General features: G+C 36.6%; 1 protein-coding gene across 4 annotated transcripts in view; it reads left to right on the top strand.

Moving 5' to 3' along the window:
* BCL11A (BCL11 transcription factor A) overlaps positions 1-23,591 on the top strand; it is a 109,821-nt gene extending 86,230 nt beyond the window's left edge. For 2 of the 4 annotated variants that reach the window (XM_075862992.1, XM_075862993.1), the window contains 2 exons: positions 15,540-17,559; positions 22,130-22,214. In XM_075862992.1, coding sequence (XP_075719107.1) covers positions 15,540-17,557 — 2,018 coding nt within the window. In that variant the 3' untranslated portion in view covers positions 17,558-17,559; positions 22,130-22,214. Of the gene's footprint in view, positions 1-15,539; positions 17,560-22,129 lie in introns of all 4 variants that reach the window. The other 2 variants (XM_075862994.1, XM_075862995.1) reach the window with 2 other exon arrangements.
* The last annotated feature ends 2,256 nt before the right edge of the window (positions 23,592-25,847 follow it).

The raw sequence follows: 25,847 nt of genomic DNA, 5'->3' as shown, positions 1-25,847 counted from the left end.
AGCTTTCATTGGCTCCCTAACAGATCTGATAGAGAAATTACAATTTTTAACAGTCGAATTCCTTATAAATCCGACAGAAAAAAACACTGTATGCCTCCTTAAGAAATCGGAAGCACGAAAAGGTACAGTATGGCCCCATAGGCTTCTGAGGGTGCCCTATTATCCCTCAGTACTTCTCAGAGCTTGTATGAAGCCGCAATACAATCCTTATAAAATAAAAAAAAGTTACTTGGAAGGCACATCTGATGTTTTCATATTACTCTAGGGAGGAAAAAAATCATGCCATGCCAGGTACTTTTTGAGGCCACAGTGATTTTATGTGCCAGGATTATTGCACTTTACGATTTCAATAAATAGCAATAATATCAAGCGGTTTTGGAGATAATGTTAATACATAGGTGGGCGTACATGCTGTTTCATGCACCTGTAATTCTGCAATGACAAAAAAAAACATGAAAATCTCACGCCGTTGTAAAAAACGATAATCGTGACATAAAATCTATGTCGATCCTTGGCCTAATGTGATAGGTAGGTCTGATCAGTGTCAAACTGACAGGTCTACAGATCTGGGGGGAGAATTATGCAGTCCCAATGACATCAATGACAATCAGTAAACCATTCCAATGACAGCTGCATCCATGAGGCATTCTATGGGCCACCTCAGCTTCCTGGCCAATGGCACATTAACACTTGGTTCCCTTTTGGGCTTAATATGCATATTGTGTAGTTTAAACACTGACAAAAATATTATTTTTATGTCACTAACCCAAAAAAAAGTGCAATTTATCTTGTTATCAATTTGCAAAGTAGAGATGACTGGTGTTTTAAAAAATTATAAAAACGGACTTGCCGAGAATATCAAATCTGGCAAATTAATTCTACCATGACTTTAGAGGAGTGAATTTTATTTTATTTAATTTTATACTCCACTAAATCTTCAAAATGCTAATTATTCTGGTTCCCTGAAAATCAAATCAATAACAATTGATACTAATTGGACATTTTTATATATTGTTGATGCATTTAATCAACAACATAGTGATAGGTGGTTCTCATGAACCTAGCCCTACTGCGGTTATTGTAAATAGCCTAGGGATCAGAGACCTTATCTCCTTGCTATACTATTTTTTCCCAACAATCTTGAGACATGATAGCCTCATTGCATGTGATGTTTAACATAAAGCTCTAACATGCAGATGCCAGTCCAATAATAACCTGGAAACTCTGGACACTTTGTGACATTACTTGACCTCCCTCCCTGTTTGACTCTCCGCAAAAAAAAAAAAAACTAGCTATTTATAGCAGGTTTTGTCAGCGTTTGTTTAATGTGAGGAAACAGGGTATATGAACACTGTATCCTTACTTGTAAGCTTCCTGCTAGAGCTGGCAGGCCGGTCTAAATTCCCTGACATAGTAAAGTCTAGATGACCCTGGCAGCATGGGGAAGGTCAGTCCAGCAACTGTCATAGGGGCAGCATCAAAGATCAGAGCTGTCGATAGTGACCTGTATTTGCGGACAAAAAAAATCAGAGGGCTTATCTAATTAACTGCACAACTGTAAATTAGAGTAAAGCTGCTCGACAAGCCCCCTCATATGCCGTAAGTGTCAAGGCACAGATAATCATTACCTCTAACAAGCCTCTGATTTTTAACAGTAGCTATGAGACTCAATCAGCTCGTAATGACTTTATTTCAGAATGTTATAGCAGATCTGCAGGTCCTCCCCTCCATGAAATTAAATTCCTTGCTTCCACACTAAAATATTCAGCTGTAATATCTAATTTTAGTCCACATTGGCATTAGCTATACCACCTCCAGAGGACCACCCTCTGAATTCATTTCTTTTTTTTATTGCTCAAGGTAAATGATCCACTAAACAGTGTAAAATGAACAGTGACAAGATGATCGGTTTACATATAAAATATTTTCAATATGAATACAGATATATAGGACTGTAGGTTATAAATTAGGAGGCTTAGACAAGTGACAACATAAATATGCGTAAAGGCCGCATGGACAGGCAAGTTTAGGATATTATATATGAAGTAACTGATCACATAGAGACAGTGGCAGAGGAAGGCTATACTAGTACTACATTGGGCCTAGCAAGTAAGGCTTTGGTCACACTTGCGTTCTTTGGGATATGGCGCTCAATGGACTCCATCGTGGTGTTGGCTGTTTTGATGGAAAAAATAGCGTTGCATGCAGTACCAATGATCCCATCAAATATGACAGAATCTGCAACGAAGCCTCCGATACTGATGATGTGAACAAAGCCTTACAGTGAATGTGAGCTAGGTGGATGTAGAATCATAGCTGGGCTTTCCTTCACCCTGGAAAAGATCTGGTTTGCTGACCTAGGCCTGTATGCCCTAGCCATGGCAGTGTGGCATGTTGGCACCCCCCTATCACCCGGCATGTTTGGAAAATGCCCCCCATTGCTATGAGTGTGGATCATTTTGATATTGCTCTCTCAATGGCGTACATCCCTACATATGATGCACTTATATATCAAAATACATGCAGACTCGGACTAGAACTCCTTGGGCCTACCAGAGGAAATTAACCTGTCTCCCCTCCCCCCTATACAGAGTATGTACATGTCCACTTTTAATTGTATTGTAATCTTTTTTGCTATCATTACAATCATAGGACATATTATTAAGATCTAATATGTTATTTATGAATCGTCCCAAAAGAAATAGTGGCAGGAGATTGGCTCCCTAGTCAGCTCCCAATAGAATTGTTTTCTGCTGGATTTATGGGGCCCATTATTGTGCCAATGCCAGGGCCAGACGGAGATCCCACGATACCCTGGTGGGCCAGTTCAATCCTGTATGCAAGGTGTAACATTGCAGGGAGGCAATGTATTTGTATATACCAGCATGGCTACATAGATACCTTACTATGGCAGTACTATGTACAGTACATACATAAAAAGTCTCAACAAGCCCTTGCAGAGAGAAACAGTTCCCAAAAACAAATTTTCACACCAATTTTATAGGTAACTGTGAACATCCCAGTTGCTTAGTCATTTCAGATATATTAACATTATCATATAGAGCAAGAGTGAATAAAATATTACAAAATGTAGTCTACAAGCAGGGAGCAGGTGTCAGTTCTTTTTATGAGGTCATAGGTAATTTTGATATTTTGTAAGTGCTCAGTTTCTTTATGTGCAGTCATTTCATATGTGGTGATTCTCATTATTACACAGTTTTACATAATAGATCATGTACTCTACTGATATTTTACCGGCAAGGTCTGTAAACATGAAACTCTGCGCCAATGTGAACAATGGTGAAAAACATAACAGTAGCTGCTCTTCTTTAGAAGCATATAGCAGCACCACGTGCGTGAGGTGGGCAACGCACGAGTTTCTGTCTCTTTCCTGTGCTGCCGTAAATCATGAAAAGAGGAAATGCTCCCATGTCTGTGATACTTTTGCAAAATTTTGTATGAAAAAGCACTTTTAGATTTAAAAGTGAATTGTAATCCAATAAATGGTTGGACTGGGGACAACGCTCTGCACACTGAGGACTTGGAATGTTTTTATTTTGAAAGTACAGTGTATGTAGCAGGACTATGTTTGTCAATGTCGCAGAGCTGTTTGCCATCTGTTCTAACGAAATGAGATTTCATAAAGCGTTATATATTCTTTTACATAAAGCTGCAGGAAAACATACTTAGTAGGAGCAAATTGTTTTGAGTTATTCATAGATTCACCTGATTTGCCGATTTGTCATTCCATAGAATACAATTGGCAAATCAATGTGTCTATTATTGTTTTAAATGGTTTTCGAGGATTTTCAACTGATGGGTGAGAATGGAGAAAGCTCTAGTGAGTTCCACGACCCCTTTACTGTTTATCCAGCCACATCTTTGTCCATTCGAGTGAGCCTGTGCCTAGTAATGTAGCTCAGACCATTCAAGTGAACAGACCTGAGCTATAGTATCAGGTACAGGCAGTCTCGTGTGGACGTTGCTGGGCTTGGGTATTCAATGTAGTGGCATTGTTGTTCCAGTGTTTGCCCCGGATCCTTTGTTGATGTGGGTCCTATGGACTTGTCCCTCATCGATCCTACATTGATTCTAGGGATAAGCCAGCAATTAAAAATTTTGGAGAACCCCTTTAACGCTGCCAAAAATCTGTCAAATCAATTGGCTCGATTTACCCCAATGCCTGGTGAATTGAGAACCAATTTGCAAAATGATTTTGGTAAAACAATTCACTCACGTCTGCTGCTATAACTACTTACACTGTAGGATAGTAAGTTGTACTTGATAAAGAAACAGTTAAATTACAAATTTCGCTTTTATGTAGGTCTCTAATGTATTTCCCAGATTCACAGATGGAAATAATGTATCATCCGCCTTCAGGTCACATTCATCATGGACATCAGGAATCTGAGCTTTCTTCCGTTAAATTGTGTCTGTATATTTCCCTCATACGTTAGTATATATATAATTAATTATGGGGAAATACTTTTAGAATGATAAGCCAATGTTTAAGTATGGTGTCCCTAATTTAAGTGTGGAACAAATTTGTTTAGTGCTCAAAGCAGGGGTTTCAAAATGTGCCACCCCACATTGATCCCTGAAGTTCAGCACGATAGCTGTCAGAAGAAAAGTCACAATTGAAATGCTCCATGTTCCCTACTTTTCCATAAATCCCTATTTTTCTTATTTATAGTATATAGTTCCTATTTTCTCTGGCCCCTTACCTCTATATCTGTCATAGCGCCCGCCAGGATCTGCACCCTCTCTACACGCTCCACCCATTACATCCCTTATATATTACAGCAAAGCACTGATTGGTTACAGTGGTCGCCTTACATATGACATTGTGAAAGTCTATTCCTATGTGGCAGGCACCTTTCCCCCACCAATGCACTAAAGGGAACCCTGGGACATACAGAATAGCCACTCACACACAGCATCCAATTGGTTGGACAAAGAAACTTTAAGGCACCCTATAAATTGCACCCCTCACTCTTAACGGCATCCTAGGAGGCCACCTACTCAAACTACCCCTCAAAGGAATATTGAGCCCCCTGCTGGAAGGAATGTTAAAGTACACTTAGGTTTATTAGACCTATATAAAAACAATTGGTTTATTGCGGCCATGAAACGCTGTACTAAATTCTACTATTCTTTTAACTTACAGTACATAAAAGTCATTATTCACTATTTAACTATCCACATTGCACTTAATTTTACATGACAATTAATAGGTGCATTGATTCTACAGGGGCAGGTCCTTGTAAATAAATATAAATGGTCGGACATACATATCCAAAGTGCAACGCTTGAGCACTAAGCAGTTTTTCCAGTGGATACTCTACCAATCAATAACCTCTCGGCCTGCCTGGGCTATCAATTATTGCTGCAATTATTTGTCTAGTTGGATATTTAAAATGTCATCAGCAAGACATGATTACAAATTCTAGAAAGCAAGACACTGTATAATCCGATGAACTGAGTCCAGTTCAACATGGCTAAATCAAAAGTGCAAATTGCTGTATAAAATAAATACCCCCCCCCCCCCGCCCCTGTTTCCAGAGAATGTCATTTTACCTTGAAAACTCTTTGGTCATTTAAGAACGTACATGATATTGCCAAGTCAGGCTGGTCCCCTATAGGCTTTTAAAGGGAGACTGTCATCCTCAATGTATAGAATTAAGTCTGAACGTCTAACATTGTTTGGGCTGTATCTTTGAATATTTTCTACTTTCATTGTAACCGAATACAGTGTTGAGTCCATAGAAAACAAAAATGTGACAATCAAATAATTCATAAAATTTATTTGAAATGATTATCTATTGTATCTACTGTTACAAACAAACAAACAAACAAACAAACAAAAACACTTCGTAGGCAGCCGTGGATGTGGATTAGATGTAGTACGGCCAGAAATGTTGTGTCTAACCGGCATATTCCATCCCTCTGTATCCTTTCTGTAAATGTTCCTTCCTCTCTATATTTGTAATGAGTGTGCAGGTTCTTCCTAGTGTGATTTTAGAGCTGGGCTGTGTACTCTATACAATGCCACCTTGCTACTCCCCCTCCCCTCTCACAGCATGAGTCTAGCAAACAGGCTGAGACTGTAACATAAACCCCCCATCTCTTCGAACACCACGATTCGTAAAAAGACTGCAGCTGCATACCCCTACTCTCTGTTTAGTATTTAGTGTTTTATTTTAGGCTGATTTTTTGGTGACTGTAGAGGTTTCTGGACATTTACAAAGATTTTGCAGACGAGGACTGTGGAACTACTGGCTACTAAAAAGCGAAGAAAATGAAACTTTTCCCTAATAAGATGTATTACCTCATATATTCACATGTACTAGTCATTTATGCAAACAGATTTACTGTTATGTAATTTATCATTAGTTTTCCTGCAGTTGCAACAAAATCTGATTTGGTCCTTTTGGAAAAACCTTTTAACCTGACTGGAAGTGGGAGCAACATAGTCATGGTTTGGATCTTTACAATATATCACAATAAAAATAATATCATAATGTGAATTAGTTTGAAATAATATTAGTGGATTATTAAGTGATTTGCTCATTATGGATGAAGTGGATGGAAACAATTCCATTTTTGTTATCATAATTAGGCTGTTTCTCTTCAATTTAGATCTTTGCCAAATAAGTAAAAGCATTTTCTGTCTCCTCTATCTTAGATCACTGTGGGACGGCTCATAATTTAATATTCTAGGTGATTGGAGTTAAACAGCAAGTATAACTGATATACAGTGCTTTATCTTTTCAGATTTTTGTCTGTTTTTACAGTACCAGTAATATTATAATTTTATATTTTTTGGTATATTCCGTATTTAAAAGCAGAATCACATTTGTATACATTAAGTAAAACTTATGAGCAAATCACTTAAGTCCTACATCCTTCGTTTTTGTTTTCCACTGAGAGATTACTATGTCGTTGACAGAGAGGGGATAGGCTGTCAGAGGAAAACACATTGTTGGCCTATTCTTAGGAAATACCTAGGCCATCTATGTGTGATCGATGAGGTCCTGAGCCCAGGGACCCCCACTGATCAGCAGCACAAATGCCCTAAACCAATATTTTTCCAGGCACAGTGCCTCATTCCTACATACAGTCGTGACTGGTACTGCAGTGACTGGTACTGCAGCTACCCCATAAACATACATGTTTAGCCGATCCAAACATGCATGTTTATAGAGTGGTCAGGATAGATAGTTGAGCCCTGGGACCCCCACTGAAGAGCAGCGCAAAGGCCCTAAACCAATGTTTTTCTAGGCACAGTGCCTCGTTCCTACATACAGTTGTGACTGGTACTGCAGCTAGCCCATAAACATACATGTTTAGCCGATCCAAACATGCATGTTTATAGAGTGGTCAGGTTAGATAGCTGTTATCCGACAGCCATCTTATGTGTGTGCCCAGCTTCAGGTTTTTCCTTGTTCCTGCTACTGGTGGCATTTGAGGTTGGACTCCACTTTATAATTTAGGCAATTTTACAGTAATCCTTTATTGTGAAATTCCAGTGTGACATTAAAAAATCTCTGTTAAAATTGCATAAATTGCAATTCCGTAATATAATGTTATTATTGGATTCATTGCCTTTCATCATGGGATCATTGTGATAATAACCTGCTGGTATATAGCAGCTGACTGTACTCTGCTGACTGCTTCTTCATGGACAGGGCATTCAATTTTTAAATTCCAGCATCCCAATCATATCCGATCTGAATCCATCACTTTAATAAAAAAAGACAACATATATTCTTCAGCTATCTAACATAATACAAAATGTTAATTTTGACTCTCTAAATATTATCTATTCGCAGCTACCGTAGTCATACAGTCATACAGTACTCATAATGCACATCTCACATGCAGCCGCCATGCACAAACTTGTCCACAATAAAACATTTATAAGTAGAGGAATATGTTTTGATGTCGGTCCCCAAAGAAAGGTTTAAAATCCTGTAGAAAAAAAAAATCCCATTTTTAACTGAAACGTATCCAGTGTTTATATCCAGCAGAGCAGTCATGATTACTAAGAGTGCAGAATGCAATTTCTATTCCTGGGAGCAGAGATGAAAGTGGCCTTAAACATCACATTACATCAGACTACTCTGGGGAGTTCTTTTGTATTGCATTAGTAACTGAAAAGCCTAATTGGGTGATTTTGTATTAGTATTTGTACTTTTGCTTGAAAACCATATGGCTTTATTTTAATATGTTTATTTTGAACATGTAAGATATAATACATTCTATTGTAGGAAATGATAGAACACATAACGAGAGTGACACAATGAGATCTCTCTGTGCCTGCAGTATTGAGTGTTTAGTCCGTATGTGTCTATAATGTTAATTGGTACAATGTAAAAGGTTACACATATCGGTCTTTCTTGCTCCTGTTGTCCTTTTACTGTAAAATGAATGATATACATTGTAAGGAGAAGTCAAGTAATATTTACAATACTACAAACGCTGCAGATAATGAATAATATACTGGTAACATGAAAATATATGGAACACATAGCAAATAGTAATGTTATATCTTACATTTAAAGAAAAACTTCAGTCACTACATAATGTTATGCGGATGACTGCCAAGTAGGACAAGTGGAAAATTATGGAATATGTATGTATAGGTATCTCCTTATTTCTCTAGGACCCCATGATGTGTTTTATTCAGTAACCATTTCCTAAATCTTTACCAATCTATGTAGAGTTTAGTTACCACATATTATCAACTGACTCTTGTATAGGGATATTAAAATAACCAATGGGTGGCACAGTTTATCTCTGAGGGTAGGAATAAATATTTAAAAATCCAATCTGTTGAAGCCTTGATTCCCCCTAATGACTATCAGGCATCATAGACTCGAAGTTGACAGTGGCAAAAATCTAAGGTCTAGGTAGGCTTAAAGGTATTGTCTTACAAAGGCAACCTCTGTCCATATGCCCTATTAGAGAGGGGTCTATAAGCCAGAGCAGAGAGCCGCTTACACACAGTGGTTCCCATACCCGAGCAGTCGCTGCTAACTTTCAGGTGTTTGCCTGTGGTGTGAGAAGACCTGCAGCAATCAAGTGATCGCTACAAAGACTTCCATCTGAGAAAAGGTTGTCTTCTTCAGGCAGCCCCTAAAAATGTTACTGGATGCCGCAAAAAATACAAACCATACTATAACAGTCAACATAGAGAGCACCATGCCTTTGCAATGTTTGGAAAAGATCAAGTAAAATAACCAAATTATCTATCTATCTATCTATCTATCTATCTATCTATCTATCTATCTATCTATCTATCTATCTATCTATCTATCTATCTATCTATCTATCTATCTATCTATCTATCTATCTATCTATCTATCTATCTATCTATCTATCTATCTATATCTATCTATTTAATATCTACCTATCTATCTAATATATACCTTTCTATCATCTATCTAATATATACCTTTCTATCATCTATCTAATATATACCTTTCTATCATCTATCATATATTTAATATCTACCTATCTATCTAATATATACCTTTCTATCATCTATCTAATATATATCTTTCTATCATGGTTCAATTCATTGCTGTATGACAGGATATGGGCTGCATTATACTCATTTATGGTTTATTATTACTTTTTTCATTTGTTAGTCAGGAGATAGTATTTGCTTTATGTATTGCACCTCAGGGGATATATTTGGTATGCATGCAAAGATTAGATGGAAAGATTACTTTGGTATATGCAAAAATGCTTTGATGTTTGGAAAATTAATCATTTTTTATTTCTGGCTGATGAAAATATACAACCAAAGATAAATGTAATGTCTTACAAATAAAATCTTAGTTGTTTTTTTTCCCTTTTTAAAATACAACCCCAAAAATTGCTTTGGTACATTGCATCACATCAGAGTCTGTTAGATGAGTCCTTCAATGATGAGCTGATTATGGGGTATCTCGCTGTTAAGACCGCCAGTGATCAGCTGCAATCTGTGTTCAATTTCTCTATAGCGCCACCACAGGGGATATGAAGCGTTACACAGTACCATTTTAAATCAATGGGGTGTCTGTATAGGGTTTGTAGAGTAATGCAGCGTAGTGCTGGGTCATCAAGAGTGAGAGGTGCTCTTTGTAGTTATACAAATCATATACGTAAGTTAGTGGCCATGTGATGCTACTATGGTTAGCCTAAGTAAGGGTTTTGTTGGCATCATCCTAAAAAATGTGTGATTACATTGCTTATATTCTTTCTTATACTTAGAGTATTACAATTGTCTTATTACTAATATTCTTTATAACATGCTATTTGCTGCAACCAGTCAAGTGCCTGAATACCTTACATCTTTGTGAAGTGCTAAATTATATTTTGTTTTCAGATGAGGCAATTTTGGAAAACACTTCCACAGCTAGTTGGCACGTGAAGAATTTACTTTGGTTTTGCATTGTGTTGGCAAAGAAACATTTTTGTTATAGTTCAGTAGTTCCATGTTGTGTCTCTCCTTTTTTGGCACAAGCCCCAGCTTCTTGGTTTATTCCACGGCTGGTGGCTATGGACATGCCAGAGGCTGATATTGAGTCAGTTACATATTGTACTTCTCTTCGCTGAGATTATGTGCCTCTTTCTTGTATGTGTGTTTACTTAATTATTCTTTATCCAAAAATATAGCATTTTCCTATTTTGGTTATTTATTTCCTTTGAAATTAGCAGAATTAAAAAAAAGATATACAAATGATGTTTGTGGTAATGTATTGAGCTCTTTTAAAAATATATTCAACCTTTAGTTTTCTTCAAGAGTGTATGTACCATAGAGGCAGCCAATGCATCTGTTATGAGACTCTATGGAAAAGGGGGCCCAGTCTTGGATGGTCCCATCCTCTTTGATATTGGGTTACAAGAACTTGTGCAGGGCTCCCCTTTACAGAGAAATTGCATTGTTAGCGAACAAGGAGGTGGAGAATTGGCCCAAGGGTCACGGAAAGAGTATGGAGAAAAACAACAAACCTTTCGGTCCCGTGTGGTAAAACCAAGCTCAATAATGGGAAAGGGGGGCTTGAGTTATACTTTGTTATGGGCCCCCCTCTCTTCTATGTATGCTACTAGTTCTTTTGAACAGGTAAAATCACTTGTAGAACTGAATGAATTGAGAGTAATTAAATCCAAAATAAAGATTCAACATTGAGTGTTTCTGATGTCTTTCTTCTGAGGGGTTCGCCATGTAAATTCATTTCTACATTCATGTAATTAGCATAGTAATAAGATAACGAGAAATACATGGTTTAAGTACTGCTAAGCTCCTTGACCTATCTTACTTAATAACAATGTGACATGGACTGGTTCCTAAAAATCTTCCTGGCAACCCCATTTAAAAGACTGTAGGCTTGAGCAGTTCAAACATAGAAACTGGTCTGTCCTAAATGACTCAACTGTCAAAACATGTCTTCCCTCAAGCTCAAGCCCATAGCCGTACAGATTCTGAACTGCACAGAGCTGTAATGGGCAAAAAGGCGCTGCAAAATAGCGCTGTATTTCCCGCAAAAACAACAGACATCTTGGCAGAATCTAATGAACCCCATTATAATAAGGTCCATTGGGCGCCACTGGTATCATCATGGGAATGATCCGCCACTGTGTTGTGGCTTCCGTAACAGACATGGCATGACGCAGATGTCAACAGAGCTATAGAAATTCATACTGTATCTCTGTACATAGGTTTTTCGCTCTGATTCAAAGCGAAAACGTCCTGCTATGTTCCATCTGATGCAGTATTACACAGACACTGCTTATAGGGGGACAATACCTTACCTCTGTAATATGGTGCCATATGGGGACACTTACAGCTCTATAGTACGGAATTGTAGGGACTGTGCCACCTTATAGTCTCAGTGCAAATGTTCAACCGCCCACCACAAAAGCGTGTATGTGTGTGTATGTGTACATATATATATATATATATAATGTGTGTGTATAAAAATATATATACATGTAGCAGATACTCATCGTAGATATTATACAAACATTTTTCCTAGAATAAGGGTTGTTTTTGCAATTGCAATGGCATGATCACTGCTGATATCTATGCTATTTATTTAGAGGATGTCTGGTCAGGATGAAAAGTTCACATTGATCAATAAAGTTTTGAGCGATATGCTCGCCTGGTATATCATTAACACACGCTTGACTGAACAAGTCACTTTATTTACTAACTTACACTTTAATGTGTCCATTGACCTGCTTTTGACATCACTTGGGGTCACATAGTGATTGTCCTCCCAGGACTTCATGTAAAAAATGGCTCTTCAGTGTACACAGTAATATTGCGTGCGGCTTTGGAAAGGATGTGCTTTAAAGGAATCCAAAGAGGAATAGGAAGAAATATATATTTAAAATAAATTAATTTCTATTCATGTGAAATATTATTAAGTATCTAGCAATTTTATCTTCCATTTATCTTTGCGTCAAGTTTATTTTGTCTCATGGGAATTGTGCTAGTGTCATTTTATGCTCTTGAATTAAAATGACTGCAGATAGGTGACATTTCCTGAGTGTGCGCAGAGCTATTATGATCATTAGTTAAATCTATGCCAGTAAAATGCATTTAACTGTTAAAACCTTTAATATAAATGTTATTCTTTTAAAGACTTTGAGGTTGGCGGTAGATGCAGGCCCTGTCTTTTTCTCTGCAAATTTTTAAAAATGTTATGCACATTTTATTTTATCTTGGCTGACTTTGGTATTTTTTGGCATTATTTAGTAAGATACTAAAGAGCCCTTATCGCAAATCGCAAAATTAAAAATTCTTTAAAGCAAATGAACATTTTACACTCCGGCAAATCAATGGAAACATAATTTTGCCACATAGATCAATCCTGATCTTTAGGCAGTTGAAGACGCTCTGTACAAAGTCATTTAGTTGATTATGGCAAGTAGCACATTTATTGATGGTGTGAAGTTGGGGAATGCAGAGACGCCGCTTAGTATAATAGAATTTAAGCAGCCGCTGAGAGAAATCCAGAGAGCAAGGAGTAGCAGTAATGCATTATTTGCTGTTAGTTGGCTACTGATAATTACCATTTTTAAAGCAGCTCTTTTAATGTTATATGGAAGTCCAGGTTAACAACTCCTCTCATTGACATTATTATTAATACATTGCCGTACTTCTCTTCTGATATACGCAGCACAAAGACTAAACTGTAATCATCAAGAACTGTGCACTGAATGTTCATTATATAATAAATGGAGGCTTTCGGCTGCTATGCAGGAGAACTTGGATGTACAATAATATATTCAAGTTAACTGTGTCTCACAATACAGGGAATCCATGTCCATGATCCCTGGGGTATAGGAAATACACACCAGACTATGATGAGCACTTCTCCCAGAAAAAGGCAGGAAAGTGCAAAAGTAAAGCTGTGTTATAGCTCAAATGACTGAGCGCACCTACAGCTCTATGTGCCCAATATGGCATGTGTTAAAACGACGTCCCAAAGTGCCAGTCTTGATGCCACAACTGTGTGTATGTAGGTGTAGAAAGGGGGCTTATTTACTTGTGCGACTACATGCAGGTGACTCTATGAACACATTTTTGTTTCGTTCCTGTTGCATTTATAGTCTAAACATATTCCACAGTGCTGTACAAAGAGTGTCATCAGTCCATGTTCCCAATGAGAAAATTTAACCTTCTATACACACACTAGGGCCAATTGCAAAGGAAGCCAATTCACTCATTTGGTACGTTTTTGGACTTTTTGAAAAAAACAAAGTCCCCGAAGGAAACCCATCCAAACCAAGGGAGAACATAGAAACTTCATGCCCTGTTGATACCACATGCAGGAATGCTTTTGATACAAGATTTCACTGCATTAGGAACATGGACCACAAGACATGCTCAGCTACTTCAGCATTTTTGATGATAAATTATGGAATCCTTGAAACATAAGGGAAGAAGTAGGAGTTTGTGTGGGTGTCAAAATTTGTCCAGACACTTACAAAGACTCAATCTGATTTCTAAGCAAAAAAATATATACATTTATGGCACAGGAGGATTATCAATGCATTTATGTGAAGTGCATTATAAATGCAGTTGTACGATGGTGCACCCATCAGGTATGGATGGCATCGGGTATGGGTTTATGGCTAAGAAATTAAAATTGTAGCATAAAAATTGATTTGCACAAATTCTTAAATCCTGAGTGTGGACAGTTCAACTCTCTCTTTTTCTAGAATGAAATTCATATATTAAAATAAATAATGGTGAAAGGTGACTGCACAATGCAACTCTAATGTCAACAGTATTTTATTATAAAATATAGCTACTTTTCACATTTCATATTAAGCAAATGTTTAAAACCTAATTTAATTCTGTATGATCTAATCTTGTAAAGAGATTTATCCAAGAGCAGGATACATTTAATAAGATTAAAATGCATTGCAAAGTAAATTACAGGTCAGGCCAAGTATAGTACTTTTGTAGTGGGAGTCTTTTTGCTTCTGTGATGCTGTTTTTGTATTCTGTTTGACTCTTCATACTCCTTATGTTTCCAGTTTCTAGATCTATGCCTAAATTCTTCTTTACAGAAAGTGTTTGGACTGTGCAAATTTGTTATTATTCTGTTTTTCTTATAACCACTAACACTATTACAAATGGCCACAATAGTCTTTTGAGTTTGCATTACTGGCTTCTTGATCCAGAAAATAGCAGTCTTTACACAAACACTCATAAAAGTTTAATAAATGATATAAGACCTCCTGAAAATGGGAATTTAGAATCACCTTATTTATTTCCCGTTGCTTATTCACCACCAACATATTCACAGCGTTGTATAGAGATCATGTCATTATTCACATCAGTCATGATCTAATTTCTCTATGTCGCTAGGGCCAATTTCGTGTGAGGCCAATTAATCTACAGTTATGTCTTTGGGGTGTGGGATGAAACCATAGTACACAGGCAAAACCCAAACAAACATGGGGAGAACATACAGACTTCGTGTATATCTTGTCCTAGGTCAGATTCAAACCCAGCAACCCAATGCTGCAAGACAACACTGCTAACCCCGGAGTCACTGTGCCTGTTGAAGCCTTTGTTTAAAAAAATAAAAAATATAGATATAGATATATATATATATATATATATATATATGTATATATATGTTTTTAAAAAAATTTTTTAATCCACATTTCTTATGTAAAGAACATATAGATTCATTTTCTACTCCTTTCGTTGACATTATTTTTGCACATACAAGCAATCCTCTTTTGACAGTCAACTTCCTGGCAGGCAACCAAGCTCTTTCATTAGCCAAAAGGGGCACTTTCCAATGTCACATCATTTTAAAATTGAATGTAAAAATTCGACTTAAATAGGGTGCTCATAAAGTACTTTGGCAACTTCCCAATAATTTATCTCAGTAAAGCTGAAAATAAGTGTCATTGTAATTGATTACTTGATTGATTTTACTTAAAATAAGCATTGTGATTTTCTATGCATTTTGAAAGTTCGATTGATCAATAATTGATGTTACTATTGTCATGTTTTTCAGGCAAGGATGAGCCCAGCAGCTATACATGTACAACATGTAAACAGCCATTCTCCAGTGCATGGTTTCTCCTGCAACATGCACAGAACACTCATGGCTTCAGAATCTATCTGGAAAGTGAACATGGCAGTCCTCTTACACCGCGGGTAGGCATTCCATCAGGACTGGGTGCAGAATGTCCTTCACAGCCACCACTCCATGGAATTCATATTGCTGACAATAATCCCTTTAACCTATTGAGAATCCCTGGATCAGTATCAAGAGAGGCGTCTGGTCTATCTGAGGGCCGATTCCCACCAACTCCCCCATTATTTAGCCCCCCACCAAGACATCATTTGGATCCACATCGCATTGAACGCCTGGGTGCAGAAGAAATGGCTCTCGCAACACATCACCCGAGTGCCTTTGACAGGGTACTGCGACTTAACCCCCTGGCTATGGAGCCACCAGCAATGGATTTTTCAAGGAGACTTAGAGAGCTAGCTGGTAACACTTCCAGTTCCAGTCCCCCTTTGTCACCCAACCGACCAAGCCCTATGCAAAGGTTACTGCAGCCATTCCAGTCCAGCAGCAAACCACCATTTTTGACAACTCCACCCCTCCCTCCTCTTCAGTCTGTACCTCCTCCTTCCCAGCCTCCCCTTAAATCGAAATCTTGTGAGTTTTGTGGGAAAACTTTTAAATTTCAAAGCAATCTAGTAGTACACCGTAGAAGCCACACTGGAGAAAAACCTTATAAGTGCAACCTGTGCGACCATGCATGCACACAGGCCAGCAAACTAAAACGCCACATGAAAACACACATGCATAAATCCTCCCCAATGACAGTTAAATCAGATGATGGGCTTTCCACGGCCAGCTCTCCAGAGCCAGGAACAAGTGATCTAGTTGGCAGTGCAAGCAATGCCCTCAAGTCTGTAGTGGCCAAGTTTAAAAGTGAAAATGATCCGAACATGATCCCAGAGAATGGTGATGAGGAAGAAGAGGAAGAAGAAGAAGAGGAGGAAGAGGAAGAAGAGGAGGAGGAGGAGGAGGATTTGACAGAAACGGACAGTAGGCCGGATTATAGTTTTGCCCTAAATCTTGAAGCTGCTCGTCACCATGAAAATAACTCCAGATCTGGTGAGGAAAGCCGATCTATGCCTGATGTCATGCAGGGCGTGGGACTTGGTGCAATGCATCACTTTAGTGATGCCTTTCATCAGGCGTTGGTTGATAAACATAAAAGAGGGCATTTATCTGAACCAGAAGCGCACAGAGACACTTGTGATGAAGACTCAGTGGCAGGAGAATCAGACCGCATAGATGGTGGTACTGTAAATGGAAGGGGTTGTTCGCCTGGTGAATCTGCTTCAGGAGGCTTGTCCAAAAAATTGTTTCTTGGTAGCCCAAGTTCCTTGAGTCCTTTTTCTAAACGCATCAAACTTGAGAAGGAATTTGACCTTCCTGCTGCAGCTATGCCTAATGCAGAAAATGTTTACTCCCAGTGGCTTGCTGGCTATGCCGCATCTAGGCAGCTAAAAGATCCATTCCTCACTTTTGGAGACTCTAGACAATCGCCATTTGCCTCCTCTTCAGAGCACTCATCTGAAAATGGTAGTTTACGTTTCTCTACACCTCCAGGGGAGATGGATGGAGGGATTTCAGGCCGTAGTGGCACAGGAAGTGGAGGAAGCACTCCCCATATTAGTGGCCCCGGGCCTGGAAGGCCCAGTTCAAAAGAGGGCAAGCGCAGCGACACTTGTGAGTACTGTGGAAAAATCTTCAAGAACTGTAGTAACCTTACTGTTCACAGGAGGAGCCACACTGGTGAAAGGCCATATAAGTGTGAGCTTTGCAACTACGCCTGCGCGCAGAGTAGCAAACTTACCCGGCACATGAAAACACATGGTCAGGTGGGAAAGGACGTTTACAAATGTGAAATTTGTCAGATGCCTTTTAGCGTGTACAGTACCCTGGAGAAACACATGAAAAAATGGCACAGTGATCGAGTCTTGAATAATGATATAAAAACTGAATAGAGGTATATCGATAAACCCCATGTAGATTTTTTTTTTCTAGTCCCTTGTGATAAAAAAAATAATGAAAGCTAAGAATACAAGACCGTGCTTATCACTAGCACTTCTGATTTTTTATATATATTTTTTTTTATCATTTTTTCTTTATTTTTTGTTCTCACCGTTTGAATGCATGTTCTTTATTGGGGCAATACTATTGCATTTTACGCAAACTTTGAGCCTTTCTCTTGTGCAATAATTTACATGTTGTGTATGTTGTTTTTCTAAAAAACATTTTTTTATATATAATAGACAGCATGTATGGTATGTTATAGCTATTTTCATTTGTCCCTGAATTAGTTGCAAAACAAACATTACTGTTTCCAGTTCTGTGCTGACAAGTGACCATGCTGCAAACATTCTGCAATACATATCATGTACAGTTTTGTGTTCTGATGTGCAGAGGGAACATCTCTTCACCAGACGTCCAGGGACAGGTATTATAGTGCTGCAAATACTGGTGGAACCTCATCTCCTCATGCCAGGGGTTACTTTTTAGTGTTTTAAAAAACAAATATAATGAAAAAAGAAGCAAACCAACAAAAAAATCATAGAATAAAAGGCCTTCAAATAATAATTTGTACTATCATTTGGTTTAAGTAAAGCATATCTGAGTGCCTTCAGTCTATTTGAGACCATGTCAGTGGTTCTGCCTATGTTGAAATGAACATGTAGCTTAATTCAACTTGGATATATGTAGGTCTTCATTGATCTAATGTATAATTATAATATATTGTATTTCTTATAACTGAGGCTACCTAAAATATGACTCAGTATATCGTAGTTAATCATCATTTTCCATGATATTTATATAATGAAATGTAAGCTAGTTGCTTGCGCTTTGAAGATTGAAAAAATATAAATCTCCTTTGCAGTTTACCAGTGAATAAACCTTAAAGGGGTTTTCCAGAAAAAAAAGACAAAAAAACATTGATGGTCCATCCTTAGAATAGGTTATCAATGTGTGTTTGATGGAAGTCTGTCCTCCATACTCTCATGATAAGCAGTACAAAGGGGCTGTAGCACTCCAGTACGCATTACGGCCCCTTAAATGTTTTTCTAGGTATAGTGTCTAATCCATATGTGCAGCTGTGCCTGATACTGCAACTTAGCCAAATTCAAGTGAATAGGGCTAAACTGTAGTACCAGGCACAATCGCATTCAGGCCATGATTCTGCTGATCCTTATCCTTAGGATCGGTCATCGATGTATGATTTTTAGGGGTCTGACCCGGGGACCCCCACCGATGACACATTGATGGCCTATCCTAAGGATAGGCCATCAATGTTTTTTTCTTAGGAAAACCCTTTTAAATAAAGGCTGAACTATAATACTATGACAAAAATGTTATTGTGTCATAAAATAGAAACCTTTTTGTGAACTCATTACACAAAAAGAAAAAGAAATTCAAGTTGATTATTAGTAATATATGTGGTTGTCTGACTGACAATCGGTAACAATGTTGTCAAATTTTGTACTATATTGAATATTAGGTAATAATTATATGCTATGAAATGGCACAATAGAGACGCATGGTCAATGTGGTACCATGTAAAGAAGCAGGCATATAAGCTAAATATAATGATGATTAACTATGAGGTTTTGTGGCTTGCATAAAAAAAACTCTTAAAGAGATAGGAAATACATGCCTAAAATGATGAAAAATAGCTCTCCCCAGAAGAAAGAAAACTTCTTTCTAGTGCCACCTATAAGTGATTACCCTGTATGTCAATGTCCGACCCCTTTATAGACCCTTGAAACATGACTCGGGTTGTTTTAAGGCTTTACAGAGGGACAGGCATTAACTTACAGGGTATTTACCTATAGGTGGCACGTGTGAGACCATTTTCTTTCTTCCGAAGGCGAGCTATTTTGCATACTTTTCGCAGGGAGCATTGCCTTTAAGACTTCCTACCAACTGGATCTCCGCAAGGAGAATCCCTACCTTCCAAGAGCTGCATAAAAGTAAAAATCCTACTCAACAATAAATATCTAGCGCTGATTTTTTTTCTTTCTTTGCACTGTCTATTGTTATTACAAATACACAGATTAATTGTTTCAATATTAAGCTACTATCTGCCCCGGTTGGTATTCAATAGCACTTGACTCTTCCAGAAATGTGTGTACCTTTTCCTTTAATCAGAGGTACTGTGGTTGAGTATAAAGAATGCTCAGATACATTTAAATGCACTGTACAATTTTCCCTGTTTACAGGCTTACATATAAGGGAAATTTTGCAAAAAATATATATCTATATATATGTATATAAAAAAAGATGTATGTATGTGCAAATACATGCACATACAGACATATACACCTACGTAAATATAAATGAATAAATATATATACATACAAGTATGCATGTATATATATACTCTGCCAGTTATGTACTTGACTTACAGATATGCTGAAACCATGTAGACAATGCTGTGAAAGGAAACAGACCACATGTACGTTACAGAATAATGATCACATTGGCCTATACAGTACAGGGGTATCTTTTGGTGTACACAAACCGTTTAAAATTTAAATGTTTTGGTGTTTGTGATTTTTTTTTTTAACGAAAGCATACATTTTGTTTAGGGGAGTTGTATTTTAGGGCCTCATTGTCTTCTTTAAGACGTAATATTCGTTGCAAATAAAATGGTAGAGGAATTTCTATGCCTTGGATATAACCTGATTTTTTCAGGTTGTTTATAAATGTGCATTGGGGAAAGGTTCCATATTATATAGTACTTAAATATAGGGAAATGCACACTTATGTTGATTCCTATGCTAAAACACATTTACTGTCTTTTTTTTTCTGTACTTTTAGAATGGTATTTGAATTTAAATGTTCATCTAGTGTAGGAACTATAGTATTTATATTGAAGCTTGTATTTTTAACAGTTCTTTTTTGAAGGTATCAATGTACCTTTTTATGGTAGTGGAATAAAACACAGGCTGCCACAGTATATACATATATATATATATAAATATATATATTTTTTTTATTTCGGCAGGATAATATAATGCAAATTATTTGTATGTTTTAAAGGAAGAAAATAAAAAATCAAGTGTGACATTGTACAGTACAAAAGCCATATGATGGCTACTTGGGAATACCGATTAGAATGTCCTTCAAAAGAGCCGTCTTACAGAGGGCTGTACATATCTTTTTATTTTGTTCTTCTCTCTCGCTGCCATACTCTACACAGTACTGCAAGCTGATGGCATTGGTTTGTTCTGTAGCGTGCTTTCTGTCCCTTTTTCCACCTACATTCCAGCATCAAAACTTCATATGCAGTAAAAGAAACACATTTTATTTCTTTTCATTGCCAAAAATAATAAATGGTGCTTTATATTTAGATTGGAAAAAAAAAAAATCATATGCAAAGCATATTAAAGTGGAAGATCACTCAAGTGAATACTTTTTCTTTTTTGTAAATGGCAATGTAGAATATTTTGTTATTGGCCTTTTCTATTCCTGTAATGAAAGCTGTTTGTCGTAACTTGAAATTTTATCTTTTACTATGGGAGTCACTATTTATTATTGGTTATGTGCTTATGTTTAAAACTGAGGCACATATTTTGATCTTTTTTAAATATTTTTCTTATTATTTTTTATTTTATTTCGATGACCAAAGGTCATGCAAACCTGGCTTTTATTGTATTTGTTTCTGGTCTGTTAATTTCTATTGGAGAAACCACTGTCTGTGTTTTTTTGGCAGTTGTCTGCATTATCCTGTTCATATACCCATTTTGTCCCTTTTATTGAAAAATAAAAAAAAGTAATAAAATACACAACATCAGACTCTTGTGACCTTATTTGACACTTTTATGAAATATAGACTGTTAAGAAATGCCACGGAAAAAAACTAAATTATTTTATTAATTACACTCTGCATTATAGTTTCTAATTAAGAATAGATAGGTAATAGTTTTATGCGTAAATGGTTTATATTCTACATTTATACCTTTGATACATAGATTTTTTTCAATCACTTAGAATGGTTCTTTCTTCTTAAGTTAGAAGCCATATTTTTATAACATAAATCCAAAAGGGATAACCTAAGCCACATAGGAAAATAAATAAATAAATAACAAGCTTAAAAATTGGTAGAAAAATATATTTTCAATATTTCACACTAGTTAAAAATTTTCCTACAACAAACCACAACATTAACCCACATTTCACCAGCTTCACTGTTTTTTTTTTATATCTGTACAAACAACTAATTAAAATTTGCCTGCAATGTCAGTTTTTTGTTCTTTCTTCAAGCTCCATATTTGTTCTCCATTTTACAAACCGTGCATGCATTACCATCCATAAGGCTTCTATTTGTATATTCTATGTACTGTATTTTTTTTTATACATATATATATCTATTTCTGTAAAAATTGGCAAAAATGGTAATTTGCCACATAATTAGAAAAGGAAAAACAATATTGTTTTCTTTCTATGCATAATGGTTTGTAATCTTATTGTTCCCCATGTCTTTATGGTAGTGCATTTTTTATTTACTAAGAGTCTGATTTGTATCCCTTTTTTTCTAGGGGGAAAATACAACATCTTTAAATCTAAGGACAGAACAATCAAATTTATATGGCAAGAAGTCTGAAAAGATATGCAAAAGTGTAAACAAATATGCATACCAATTTGGCCAGAAATAAAGAACACCTAAAAGAAAAGAAGACAAAGGAGAAGATATTCGTGCTGATATGAACAGGCCAACTTATTGTAAATGAAAAAAAAAAAATTCCTTCAACCTGACCTCTATGTATTACACTTGTAGTTGAGTATTTTTGGTCATTGCACCTAGCAGGAATGCTCTTAGAGTACATTACTTCCCTGTATTGACTTTGACGTCTTTTTTTTTATTTTTTAATACAAATAGCCACAAAAGCCAACACAGGATTTGAAAAGTGATCAAGTTCTTATGAAGATATAAAAATGTACATCAAGACAGCTTATTATTTATTTTTCACATAATTTTCTTTCGAAAACAGTTGCCCATTTTGCAAAATAAAAAAAATATACTACACAAGTAACTACAAGTTCAATTTACTGTATGCTGGACTGAAATGGATAAATTAAAAATTACTGGCGTAGCTGTCCATTTTGCTGTCTTTGTATTTCTAGGACTTCATATACCCTTATTTAAGAGATAATATACAGTACTGCCTCAATAACTGGGGCTCTAAAAACTAGTCAACAAGAACATAAATTACAAATGACATATTGTACTCTGAGCTGTAAAGGAAAAAATGGTAATACAAAGTGTGACATTTTCTAACTGTGTGATAAATTAATGGTGTTATAAAAACCATGAACCATTGAGGCCTTTTCAAGTTTGTTAGAAATCTGCACCAGATTTATATGGCACCCATAATGTGTTCTTAAGCTGCTGTAAAATTTCATGCAAGCATGACCTAGTGTCCAGAGAAAATTTTATAAATATATTTCTATGTTGAAAAAATTTCAAACTGAAAAAAAAATTATGTGGTAATCATTAACTGTTTACTGTTAGATTTTTGAGGTCAACTTCAAAAATATTTTAAAACAAAAACAGTGTCACAATTGAATCTTGTATAAATGCTTGAGACATTAGTATCCCTCGAGATATCTTGTGCAAAGATACTGAAGGCCATTGGTACAACAAGAATTTTTTTCTTTCTTTGACTCCATTTATATGTTCCTACAAGTCGCAATAAATCCAGAATAAAAGGAGATCTAGTATCAGTGCCTGAAATTCTAAATATTGCTTGCGTTATAAACAGGAGGGGTGGGGGGGGGGATCCTTTTAATGCAGTTTGTACAGAATAACATATTGTAGGGTAATAAATCTGCCAGTTCCTATGTTAATTGTTACCCATTTTGGGTGAATTTAATGTGATGTAAACTGTTGTTATATACTGAAAGTATATTCCAGGAATCATTGTTAATATACATTATACATTTGCCTTTAAAAAGGCCGATACACAAAAGAAATTAAATTGACACAATAAACTGTAAAGATTTAGGCCTGCATTTTTTTCTCATTATTGATTATTTTTTAATTTATTTTTTTAAAGAAAAGAAAAAAAAATCAATGATTGTTTGCTGAAATCACAGGCTATGTTGGATGAAACACATTATACCTGATGAATCTAGAAGTTGGAAATTGTTACCTTAAATTCTATGCTGCTTGTATTGAAATACAGTATAAAATATAAATACAGGAGATGATCTGCAAGACCACAACAAGAATAACGACACCTCCAAGTTCAAGAGTACATTGCCACTTTGGGAATTGAATATAATCAATACACTAATGTAAGCAGCCAAATAACATATCGTTCTGCCCTTGCATACATTTAGCCTTCTAACTGCATGAATGGATTTTAGTGTCTGGTAAATGATGGTGAGGGGGTTACTTACCAACTAGGCTAAAATTAAAAAAAAAAAAAAATTAGTTCCCGTTTCAAATACAGATGTCTGTTGAGCCTCAAAGAGTAACCTGTGACCCCATCTTTCACTTTTTCTGTGTGTATGACAGAGCCAGATTAAACATATTCTGGGTTAACCCCTGAATGCATGGGCATGGGGAATTTATTGTCAAAAATAGTAAAAGTAAAATAAGTTGTGAAGTTTTAAAATAAAAATATATATGTGTAAATCGCATAAGATTAAGCAGGAAGACTCTACTATAACCAATCATTCAATGACAGTGAAAAGTCGTGTGTGACCTATTGAGTTGTACAGTGTATATAGCCCTATTTATTTTTACTTAAATTTCTCTACATTGATCTGTTACATGTATGCAGCCTTGGAACATCTGGAGTAATAGTCTGTGTCTACTTTATCTTTTGAACTTATCCACTGGAATTTCATAATTTACCTATGTTTGAAGGCTCAAGGGGACTTCTTGAAAATTCCTCACATATTTGTAGAAGGACCATCAATTACAAAAATCTCATAACTTACAGAATATTAGCTGACCACACCTGGCAGCCGCACATAAGAAATAGGCTTTTCATATATTATTCAGAACATATACTGGTCACTTAAAGGGTAACTAGAAGTTCAACAAACTTCTGACATGTTATAGTGACATGTCAGAAGTTTTGATTGGTGGGGGTCTGAGCACAGAGACCCCCACCAATCGCTAAAACGAAGCAGCAGAAGCGCACGAGCCGCTTCGTTTCTGTTCAGCTTTTTCTGGAAATCGATGTAGCGGTGTACGGACACAATAGAAAGTCTATGAGCCCATACACCGCTACATCGGCTTTAAGGAAAAAGCAAACAGAAACTAATCGGCTCAATGCTCACCTGAGAGTTTCTGCCGCTTAGTTTTAGCAATTGGTGGGGGTCTTAGTGCTTGGACCCCCACTAATCAAAACTTCTGACATGTCACTATGACATGTCAGAAGTTTGTTGAAAGTTTAGTTATCCTTTAATAGCAGTTTTAAAAAGTTAAGGCCACATACTGGAATCTGTGAACATTTATGGAATATTACAAAAGCGCTTTTAGGGCAAGACTCTAACAGCTAATCCCAGAGAGCAATATTTGGGGATCTTAAATGTGCTATTTTATAATGCCCAGGATAATAAATGCTTTTTTTTATAGCATTGAAATTGTTATTGTTAAACTATTTATACCTTTTCTTCATGGACTTATATGAGTGCCATGTTCACCATGTGGGCTGAATTTTTACTTAGGCACACATCTCTTTATTTGAATTTAAGAACCTGTTTAAACTGTTTTCATCCCAGCCTGAATTTGGATGTTTTTGTGCACTGCCGCCAAAAATTACAATACGAAGATGCAACTGTTGGTACGGAGTGTGCTAGTAGACAAATAGCCTTTCTGAGTCATGGAAATAAACTGTGAAATTGCTGCTGCCTACCAAGAGTTTTCTGGGCAACAAGTCTTCCTACATGGAGATGCAGCTGCCAAAACTTACTACACTACTTCTCACAAGTGTATAATGACCTTATTACAGTATAGAGGCTTTATGGAGTCATTATACGGCATCCATAGACAAAAAAAAAAAATTGTGACAAGCTCTGTCGAATGCCGTATTATGGAGCTATTCTTTCTTGGAAAACTGGTAATAGGGTAGAATATCACCATAAAATAGCGCTGTATGGATGGATCATCATTTAGACATAGGGCCTCTACACAGCTGGCTTGAGGCCTGAGATAGGACTATTGTAAAACCCAGAAGGTTTTTACAATAGTCCTATCTCAGGCCTCAAGCTCGTGCCAGCTGTATAGAGGCTCTATGTTCC

The sequence above is a fragment of the Rhinoderma darwinii genome, chromosome 4 (genome assembly GCF_050947455.1).
Source record: "Rhinoderma darwinii isolate aRhiDar2 chromosome 4, aRhiDar2.hap1, whole genome shotgun sequence".
In the NCBI taxonomy this organism is placed as follows: Eukaryota; Metazoa; Chordata; class Amphibia; order Anura; family Rhinodermatidae; genus Rhinoderma; species Rhinoderma darwinii.
This window is presented reverse-complemented; position numbering and strand designations above follow the sequence as displayed.